The sequence below is a fragment of the Amblyomma mixtum genome, chromosome 1 (genome assembly GCF_055824585.1).
Source record: "Amblyomma mixtum isolate Tamu chromosome 1, ASM5582458v1, whole genome shotgun sequence".
NCBI lineage: Eukaryota > Metazoa > Arthropoda > Arachnida > Ixodida > Ixodidae > Amblyomma > Amblyomma mixtum.
Genome location: NC_143012.1, coordinates 70073339 through 70084297, shown reverse-complemented (window position 1 = coordinate 70084297; position 10959 = coordinate 70073339). Strand labels below are relative to the sequence as shown.

The following is a 10959-nucleotide window of genomic DNA, read 5'->3' as shown; positions in this document are numbered from 1 at the left end:
GACTCAACTATCAGCTGTAACCGTCATGGTGACGCGTGGCCAAGCCCTTAGCTATACGTCACCGTGTGGTTTCCGGTTGCGCACGGTATAAAGGGTTACTCAACGCGAGAGTCCTATACTTTCGCGGCCGCCTCCAGCTGCTTCGATCGGGCGTTTCTCACTGATAACACGTGCATTTGTCGCGTGGCCTTTCGAGGCCTCTCGCTGATAAAACGCAGCGCCTATTGTTTCTGAATGTGCGCTGCATACCTGCCCTAGAGTGCGCACCTTACTTGCAACTGGTTCGACAGTTGTTCAGCCGCCGAGGAGTTGTTTGTGCTTTGCCTGCGTGCAAAGTGCCCTTGTCGTCAAAAGTACACATATGGGGGTGAAAAATTTGTGGGAAGCGCTGGAGACCGCGAAGAGAACGGTTAAGCTGAGCAATCTCCGAGGAAAAAGATTGGCCATCGATCTCAGCGGATGGATCGTCGCGAACGAAAGAATCGCGAAAAAGGCGAAAAAGAGAAACCTGCATATCAGGTAAGCCGGGAATTCGTGAAGTATAGTATGGCGTACAATGGCTAGATTTTTGCACTTTTCTCTTGTTGCTAGAAAAGGTTGGTCGAGGCCAATGTTAAGTATTCTCTTATTTAATAATAACAAAAACTATACTAGAAAACTTTATCGGCTGCGGATATTGTCAGCAGCTGCCTGCAACTGTTCTCTCCCAGCAAACCAAAAACCTCTCAGAGACGTCTAGCTAGACGTCTCTGAGAGGTTTTTGGTTTGCTGGGCTCTAAAACGGCGATATGTGAGCCAGTTTAGGTTTATAGCTTTCGCGGCGCGATGCCCGTAGTCCTCCCGCTTAAGATGGAAAAGCAAGTTTGCGTTGTTAAAAGTAATAATTGTTGTTACGGGCGCTCTGGTTAAGGAACGTGCGTAGTGCCGGCATCGCGACTATAGCTTGGTGCAGAGAGCCAATATGTCAAGGAACATGCCGGGTGTTTCAGGGAAGACTTGGTAATTTTCAAAAATAAGCTTTTTTGGGGTAAAATTATGGCTTTTGCTGCATAGTATTACCAGTGTTGGCGAACACCAGAAAACAGGTGAATCGGTTTAAGGAGTGAACTGGTTAACTAATTTTCAATAATTATTTTTTACTATAATATTTAGGCGCCTATAGTTGCAATTAGAGATTTGTAGCCGGTCGTTAGTAGTAACCATGTCAGTTTTAAGAATTTCGAAAACGCGATTGTCCTCGGTGCTGTGTCTCGACAAAATCTGGCTGCATCGTACCGATACATTGAGCTTTCGAAAAGCTTTCAGGCAAAGCAACCTTTCCAGTGCATGTAAGTAGTCAAAAAAGCCGAATGTTGTCGAGCCACAGCCCCAAGACAGTGGCGTAGCCAGAAATTTTGTTTGGGGGGGGGGGGGGGGGGGGCTCATGTTGCAGCGTGGCCTCCTCATAGAATCTGTGGAGGAATCAAACGCAAGCATAATAACTGCATTGCCATTGACAATGCCATTGTGTATTCAGTAACGCTACACACTGTCTAGACAAGTGAAATGTATATTTTTTTAACATAAAAGAATGTATTCGCATGTCTTAGAAATCGTGGCAGACATAACTGATACCAATGCTTGCATGTTTTTACATATTTAATAAGTAAAGAAAATATCACACGAGGTCTAGAACTATATCAGTCCGAAACCAGCAAAGCAGTGCATGCCGCTGATATCAAACTTAAAGGCCATGAAATGAGCAAGTAGAGGACAAATATTTTAATGAATCTTTGTTGTTCAAGAACCTTTACATTTTTGTACATATGCAACGGCCAGCGAAAAATGTCAACGACGGTGCCCTTTGTTCCAGTGTACTGCGCAGCAGCAACTGTTACCGGTCATGTATTGCGAGTAATTGGATCGAAATTTTAATCGCAACAACGAGCACATGTATAAACGAGTTCTGCAAAGTATGCAAAAATACGCAAAATATACGAAAAATAAATTAATTGAAGTACCCGATTTGAAAATCTAAAGCACGAATTTTTCAATCTCAGCGCAGCTGTCGCGTCAAAAGTTTATGGGAGCTTTATGCCCACTAAGTTTCGGAATTGAAATGCGTGGCTCCGTCGACTCCGCGGCCGCCGCGGCGAGCCCGCTTGCCATCGGTAGGCCCTTGAAAGCTTGTGCCGAGATCGGGCTCCCTGCGTTACGTGACTCCAGGTGCATGGGCGTTGCCACGAAATCCAACCCGAGTTAGCAATGTTGGCGCCAAAATGTCTTTTCTAGTCTGAAAAAGACATGGTAAGATTGTAGGTGACAAAATCAGCGGTGCGTAACAGTTCGAAAAAATTTCGGTGGGGGGGGGGGGGGGGGCCCATAACTCCCCCCCCCCCCCCCCGCTCTGGCTACGCCCCTGCGCCAAGGGTAATTGCATTTTCTAAACTCTAAAAACTGGTATGGCTATTACTAACGACCGGCTACAAATCTTCAGTTGTATCTAGGCGCCAAACTCTAATAGTTAAAAAGTTCATTACTAAAAATTAGTTAATCAGCTCACTACTTTAGACGATTCACCGGCTTTTTGGTTGTCCGCCAACGCTGGTAATACTATGCCGCAAAAGCCACATTTTCATCCCCAAAAGCCTATTTCTTTTATAATTACTTACTTCCCTGCAACTCCTGGTATTATTAGGATCGGGTGAGCGTGGTCGGGCCGGAGAAGGGACGAGGAAGGACGGGAGACGGGGTTACGAAGATAAAACAAGGAAAGAGAGAACTTTATGCACGAATATTTACATTATTTACATAAGAGAGCAACTGAGAGGGACTCTCAGTGTGAGTGAACTTCTTCAGGAGTCAACAGGAGTGCACTGGAGTCTCAAAACAACACCCGTTAAATAACGCACGGATTCCCCAGATCCCTGTCTGGGGAATATAGTTCGAAGGATGACGTCCAATAGCATGAGCAGACGTGGACTCCGGAGGTACCGCCCACAGCAGGGCGGCGTTGGGCCGTGGGGCTCTCCCGCAGCTCGGTTTATGGGAGAGGGTAGAGGCTCAGTAATTAAACACTGCTGTCTTTCACTCAGCACACCACCACTGTTCGTTGACCCGAGGGTCGACTCGGCCACGGAACGCCGCCATCGTCGCCGCATCTTCGGCCTTCGGCGGTCTTTGACCTTCGCCGCTGCCACCGTGGTCCCACGGTCCTGGAAGGTCGCTGCCTTAATCCACTTAGGCAGGAGGGGCGGCATCACAGGCGCTACAGCACCCCACTGCTTCTGCCGCTGCTGCCGTCTTTGCCAGCCCCCGCCGCATCTTCGGCCTTCGCCGGTCAGGGTCCGCTGCCTTATAATCCACTTAGGCAGGAGGGGGGGGGGGGGGGGCATCCCAAACCCAACAGCACCCCCGCCACCAGACAATGCGTCCGGAAGATGAGCCGCTCCTACGCAGCTCGGCTGACAGGAAGTGCAAGAGGAGCACTCGTTCCACTCTTTTCCAGGCCTCTCTTCATCGGCTGTCGATGTCCAGCTCTCGGAATTTCTCTGGAAGGCGAGCCAAACGGAACCACAAACGCCAAGCCGCACACAACAAAAGCGAGTGCCGTCTGTAGCCCACTCGCCCCGCCAGACCAAAACCAAAGCAAAACTGCTTATGCCTAGCCAACCCTCTAAGTAAAATCTTAAATGAAACAAAATTTTCCTGAACGAACACGAAGTGCGTAGCCGATGCACGGTTCAGGTGTTGGACCTCTTCAAAGAGTTGTCATAATGCATGACACTTCAAGAAACAGAGGGAAATTTAGAATGGGTCTAGAATCGGTCGGACAAATTGAAACGATTCTCGATGTCACCCGGGCAGGCAGGAATCAGCCGAGAAGTCAGACAGAGGCTTTCAATTTTGCCCCAAGCTAATTCCTATTCGCAGCTGCTACAGCTGCCCATGTCGTCTTCGTTGCGTTCTGCATCGCAGCAGACACGTCGTAAATGTGCGAAACTTGCACAACAAACCTCGCAGAAGAAACGTACTGCGCAACTTCATAGCGCTACACAAAGTAGTACCTCTAAGAGCTCACACGAGCTACGCTACAATGTCCAAGAGAGGCCTCGTTCGTGCTTCTATGTCAGCGGACAGTAGCGCGCAATAATCGGAGCAGTTTAAGCTCACGTGCCAAACCACGAAACCGACCCAACAAAATTACAGCTCGAAGTAATCTCGCAGCACCCACGCGAGGGACTGCGCCACATACGCCCATTAGTTACTTCGCTGTACCTTCGTGCCTCAGCGGGCACTATCACAATTCGCAGCGCAGCTAAACCTATATACAAGTGCCTGCTGCACGGCAATTCGCATCAAACCTCAACTGAGTGATGCCGTCAAATAACAAAACATAGATAATAGCGCGGGTGAGATTACAGCTCACAAAACTCGTTCGCGCTACAAAGAACTGCGCAATGCAAAAGTTACACAAATGTAAGCGTCTTCACGTTTACATTACAACAATGAAAGCTAACGAAAAGTACAAAATTCACTCAGGCAAAGCTAAAAGTTGGTTTGTTTTCAATTTTCTTTCTACAGTTGATTAAATGAATAAAAGCAAACAGTAAAGACATGGAGCACTTAGCCCTGGAATACGCCGACACGGTCATCTGATTCAAGGAATCCACTGTGCCCTATCCTTCAGACGCGCCCTGCGGGGTCGCGGTCGGACGGCCGGGCTACCAGCTAAGGTTTCCAAAAAGTCGCGGGGCTGATTAGTTCCGCCTGTGCTAGGGCGGCGCTTCCCCATCTCTTGGTTGCCTGCATGCTGCGTCCCCCTCCGACTCGCGGGTGCTCTGCGACGCCCTTTTGTGTGGCGGCCTTGAACCCTTCTCCCTAGCACGCCGGCCGCGTCACATGCCTTGTAATCCCCTCTGCTGTTTCTCGATGGAGCAGGTCGTTTACGCCCTGCATGCGCACGCGTAGTCTGCTGGGCTATATTGCAACGCTTGCGAACCTTTGGGCGCCGCGGTGGCAATTTCGAAAAATTACGCGGCGTCCTCAAATGCAGAAGCTTGACCTGCGCTTTTTGCTTTCTCGCAGAGATGTTCTGATCAGCTGTCTTCCCGCGTGGCCGTCTTCCGGAAACCTCGCCTGTTGACTTTCGCTGCCTGTCAACAGTTCGCGTGCGGCCAACAGGTGCTAAGCTGCCGGCCCTCGCTTTAGTCGACCCATCCCTTTTCAAATGCTCATCGTTTTCGCCCTTTTTTTCGCGCAGCAAAGCCACTGGCTCTTTGCTCAGAGTGCCAGGCGACGGCTCACCTGCACAATCGCTCGCTCCCGTGACCTCTGCTGTTTCCTCTGAGCACAACAGCTCTCTGTCCTGAATTTGGCGTTTTGGGGCGGCGTCATCAACATTCTGGACTCCAGCGACAATCTGACTGGCATCGCTCTTTATAGCTAACGCTTCGCTCTGGCTTGGAGCGCCAGAGTCGCTGTCAGGTGACTCACAGCCACGCCCTGTGCCGCAGATTATCGCCACAAATTCCTGACTGCTACTCGCCGGCTGCGCCAGCGGAGGACCTTCTCTGGTTTCGTCATTGCGCTGACTCAAAACCTCACTGCAGTCTTCATGAAACGGAGCTTCTGCCTTTAGACCTAAACGTTCGGTCCCTGTTTCTGCGGAACTGGCAGTTATTTCTGGGCTTGACCCTGCCCTGTCACTGCTCTTCTGAGCAACTATTTTGTGCGTAGCTGACCAAGCGGGGTTCGTTGGCTGGTCGCTATCGCACTGATGGGAGCGCTGCCCGCTGCCATCATTTCGACTTTTGGAGTCGACTTCTACCTTTATGCCGAAGAAGCGAAAGAGGGCGCTGTTCCCTACTTCATAATTGTCGACCTCCTCGTCGGACAGGCGCGCCAATACACCGCCGACGTCACCAGGGAGGATGGCCACTAACATCATCGACCATTCGCCCTGATCGAGCTCCTCTTCCGTACAGATCCGCTCAAAATTCTCAAAGAAAGCTCTGAAGCTGTCGCCTCTGCGGTAACTCCTCAGACGATCTCGGGCTCTTCGCCATCTGAGAAACTGAGCCTTACGCACTAGCTCCTGCTGCTCTCGTTTACGCAGTTCGTCGAGCTCAGCGTGTCTCCTACGACACTGCTCCTGCAATTCTCTTTCTTGCTCCTCTCGGAGCCTTCGTCTTTCCTGCTGCTGAAGCAGTTCTCTCTCCTCTTTCTCCTCGCGGAGTTTTCGCTTTTCCTGCGCCTTTCGCTTCTCTTTCTCCTGGAGAAGCCTTCGCGATTCTTTTTCCGCTTCCCGTTCGACAATCGTCTCCCACGTCTCGTCTGCCTCCTCGACTGTCACCTCCTCCGCCCGCATAACATCCAAAATCGCCTCTCTCGTTTTAGTGGGGTCCACTGAAATGCCCAGTTCTTCCAAAATTTCAAGGAGGTCCTCTACCTTGAACTTCTCCATCGCGGAACGCACCTCGTGCCGCTAATTCCCACTAAAACACAAGCCTTAGCTTGAGGCAAACAAAACACAAAACTGCCAAATTTTCATTCCCCAGAAATCCAGAATCCCACTACTAACATCTGCCTGTGCTAGTGCGGTCTGGCTAAACGAATGGCAAACATCGGGCACTCACCCTGCCGAGATACAGCTGGCGCCGTCAGTCCCGTAGCTGCCGGGGTCCGTTGGAGCCGGTGACCTGACGCGTCCATTTCTCGGTCTTCAGAAGCGTAGCTGATGCCGTCAGTCCCGTAGCTGCCGGGGTCCGTTGGAGCCGGTGACCTGACGCGTCCATTTCTCGGTCTTCAGAAGCGTAGCTGATGCCGTCAATCACGTAGCTGCCGGGGTCCGTTGGAGCCGGTGACTTGACTTGGACATCTCATCGAGCGATCGAGCTGTTGGGTGCAGATTCTATCTCACCGCTGGCAACCAGTTATTAGGATCGGGTGAGCGTGGTCGGGCCGGAGAAGGGACGAGGAAGGACGGGAGACGGGGTTACGAAGATAAAACAAGGGAAGAGGGAACTTTATGCACGAATATTTACATTATTTACATAAGAGAGCAACTGAGAGGGACTCTCAGTGTGAGTGAACTTCTTCAGGAGTCAACAGGAGTGCACTGGACTGGAGTCTCAAAACAACACCCGATAAATAGCGCACGGATTCCCCAGATCCCTGTCTGGGGAAATAGTTGGAAAAATGACGTGTCCAATCAGACGGACCGTTGTGGATACTGTTGACACCGCCCACGGCAGAGCGGCGCTGGGCCGTGGGGCTCTCCCGCCGCTCGGTTGATGGGAGAGGGTAGAGGCTCAGTAATTAAACACTGCTGTCTTTCACTCTTTGACCTTCGCCGCTACCGCCATGTTCCCACGGTCCCGAAGTTCGCTGCCTTAATCCCCTTAGGAAGGAGGGGAGGCATCACAGGTGCTACAGCACCCCTCTTTGACCTTCGCCGCTGCTTCTGCCGCTGCTGCCGTCTTTGCCAGCCCCCGCCGCATATTCGGCCTTCGCCGGTCAGGGTCCGCTGCCTTAATTCACCCAGGCAAGAGGGGGGAGGGGGGCATCCCAAACCCAACAGTATATAACAGTACTTTTGTTCAACTTGCCTGCTTGCGTGTTTTTTTAAAGAACTATACTGCACCAAAAAGAAAGGGCTGCTTCTGCAGCGTTTTAATGAAATGTGAATCTCGGTATATGCCCAGAGGTTTTGGGGCCTAGTGGATAGTTATTCAGAACCGGCGCTCTTCAAAACAAATATGACACCAATGACGCATATTATAGCGCCTCAATAGATTTCTATCTAAATGGTAAAAAACATGCATGTTTAGCACATTTATGGCACTTGAAAAAAAGAAAAACGCTACCCACGGACGCCTGGTGACGTAGTACTAGAGAATCGCGTTTCGCGTTTTGACGATAACGGTTAACTTCGAACAATGAAAACTAACTACGAACTACAGTTCAAAATGATTTTGCACACTCAACGAAATTGCCACAAATGTACTAAGTACGCACGTGTTTTGTCAATTAGGTTGGAATTGAGCCGCTAATATATGTCATTTCATTTTTTTAAACCTCCGCGGTTATAGATAACTATACATCGGTAAGATAACCGGCACCGATTATTGAAGCGGATGCTCACCGATCGAATGAGAAGTGAAATTGTTTTCGTTCAGCATCGCTTGTTTCAGCGCACTTACGCATTAAACGAGAGCAGTGAAGCTTCAGTAAGATAATTAGCTTCTCAGCCAAAGAAACAGTTGGAACCAACTGCCCGCAACACCGAAACATTACTACAATCTTGTTTCCAACGTTTTTGTAGTAAATGTTCTAATAACATTTATCTAACATTAGTTAGACATCGAGTTAACGTAAAATGTAACATTATTGAAAATGGTGAAGCTATCTTGCACGGCTGTGCAGGCCCGCCAGTTGTGATGGTACACAACTCACAACGCTTTGCTAGGAACAAGTACACAACTTACAACGCTTTGCTAACAACAAGTACACAACTTACAACGCTTTGCTAGGAACAAGTACACAACTTAAAACGCTTTGCTAAGAACAAGTACACAACTTACAACGCTTTGCTAAGAACAAGTACACAACTTACAACGCTTTGCTAGGAACAAGTACACAACTTACAACGCTTTGCTAGGAACAAGTACACAACTTACAACGCTTTGCTAGTAACAAGTACGCAACTTATAACGCTTTGCTAGGAACAAGTACACAGCTTAGAACGCTTTGCTAGGAACAAGTACACAACTTACAGCGCTTTACTAGAAACAGCACCGCGGACGGCACTTGATCTCCCCTATACAGCTGAGCACGCAACTAGTATACACTCACCTTCGAACGGATACCATGGAGCCAAGCTTATATACCCATTACTAAAGAGTCTCCCATGAATGATAGTGGCGAAGGGGTAATAAGCAAAGTTTCCTAACTCAACCATAGAGATGTGCATACAATCTATGGCAGGCACAGTATAAGAGATGAAGTTGTATAATACTACTAGTTGAAAAACATCTTGATGATAGCAAAAACGTTAATAGCAAAAAAAAAAATACTGTACTGCCGTCGAGCGGTCTGCGGATATATTGATTGTTATACTGAAATCTTACGAATTATATCGAAAAAATTGCGTTCATAAACTGTTTCCCATCCAAAAATGTTTTTGTCTAGAATTGTTAGGTATGAAAGGTGCACTGAAGAGGAATCTGAACTCGTCTTTTTGCTGCGGGAACTCAATCTACACGTTCCCAGCATTCTTAGAAACTTCGATTGATTGCCCTGTGTGGCCGATTTCCCTAATTAAATCGAATTAACGACCGGCTCCCGCCTTTATTTTTTTAATTCTCCCTGTACGGTGGGCGGACTCGACCAACGCGTGGAGTGCTTTCAGCCATAGAGTTAATACAACCAACTCTAGAGGGAAAGCTGCCCATTGAGCCCATGCATTCCAGTGGGCAACGCATGAATGCAGCCATCACACAACGGTTTGCGTGTGTTGCCAGCTGTTTTGTCACTTTCTAAATCTGGGCAAAGAACGGATTTGGAACCTGGCAACGTGGTCCGTGGGAAGATGGCGGTATGCAGAGTAGCTCTCGACTGCTCTAAACTGCTGTAAACAACGGCAAAATCGTCGCGTTCGGACCGTTTTCAATGGTATGCAGTGTCGCATACTGACTGTAATTTCATATAGGTGGCTTGTGACTTCTGAATTGTGATTTGAAGGCTAGTACCGCGATTGTGACGCGCTGGAGTGTATTTCGTCTGTAGAGCGCACATGATTTTGCATGTCCTCTGTTGTCGAGTGCAAATACACGTCGGAAATTTGCTTTGACCCCAAAAGGGCGAACACAATTCGCAAAGGAAACGAATGCCCAAGGTAAATGGAGCAACTGCTTTGCCTGGTTTGTTTTGAATGTTCAGCGTTTTGTTATATTAAATGTCGAAGGTTTGTTAGAGTACCGTTGGCCTCTCGCGTTTTTTTTATCTTTCTCCTTCGCCGAGGAAGACGGTGCCGTGTTTTTTCTGGCGCGAGACGAGCTCATAACGGGATTTTTCGTGCGCAGCAACGCTCAGAGCTTCATCACGAACGAGTGAAACAAGGTGGAGGCAGAAATGCATGAAACGCCATGTACCGCTCGAGAAACCTTCGTTTCATGTCCAGCATTGTGCGCATTAAATTGTGGGTGCTTGGTTGGTTGTTGGGGTGGGTTTTTGTTATTATTTTTGTATTGTTTTTTTTAGGTTTATGACTGCTTTTGCTTCTAATGTGTGACACTGCTTTCTTGCTGAGATATTTTTTATTCCTCTGTTTGGTTTCAAAACCCATTTATGAGAATCTAGTGCCGCAAGTAGTACTTTATACGCACGGGATAAGAAGGGTCCTGCGATTACATGTATGCTGTCTTGTTTACATGCCGATTTCCTGCCACTGGCTGTGTTCGGAGCAATAATGCGCTGTCAGATGCTTTAGCTGAGGATCATAAGTGTGCCTCTTTTCCGTAAAATAAACAGTTGGTAGACTGCGCACGTCCTTCTTGTGCCGTTGTCGTTGCGCGGCCGTTCGTTTCAAAAGTGTTACCCTAATTACCGCATGCATTAGTGATGAAAATCGTAATAAAACGCATTTAAGCAAGAACACCTGCATCCTTTATAAGTATCGCCAATCTGTTCTCTGTTAAGCAGATTGAGGCAATGGCGTTAAGAAAGCCGAATGCCGTGAAAAAGTAAACGGCTGCAAGGTTCATTCGCTTGGTGTCATTCGCCTTTAAAGAGAGTTCCAAGCGCGGGAGATTTTCATTCACACGCTTTACAGTACACAGCTGTCGTGAAATGTGCATATGTATCTCTTCCCACGTTTACTCACAAATGATGCAAAGTGCCCGATCATTTTGGAGCTTTTGCCATGCATCAACGCACGAAGGTGGCATCGCGGTGAACGAGAGCGCGAGTGACTGCTTG

The 10959-nt window shown here is 48.5% G+C and overlaps 1 protein-coding gene across 3 annotated transcripts in view; it reads left to right on the top strand.

Annotated features, from left to right (window-relative positions):
* The first annotated feature begins 248 nt into the window (after positions 1–248).
* LOC149366696 (flap endonuclease GEN homolog 1-like) overlaps positions 249–10959 on the top strand; it is a 160248-nt gene continuing 149537 nt past the window's right edge. For 2 of the 3 annotated variants that reach the window (XM_089551914.1, XM_089551908.1), the window contains exon 1: positions 251–519. In XM_089551914.1, the coding sequence (XP_089408040.1) occupies positions 362–519 (158 nt within the window). In that variant the 5' untranslated portion in view covers positions 251–361. Of the gene's footprint in view, positions 520–10959 lie in introns of all 3 variants that reach the window. The other variant, XM_089551923.1, reaches the window with a different exon arrangement.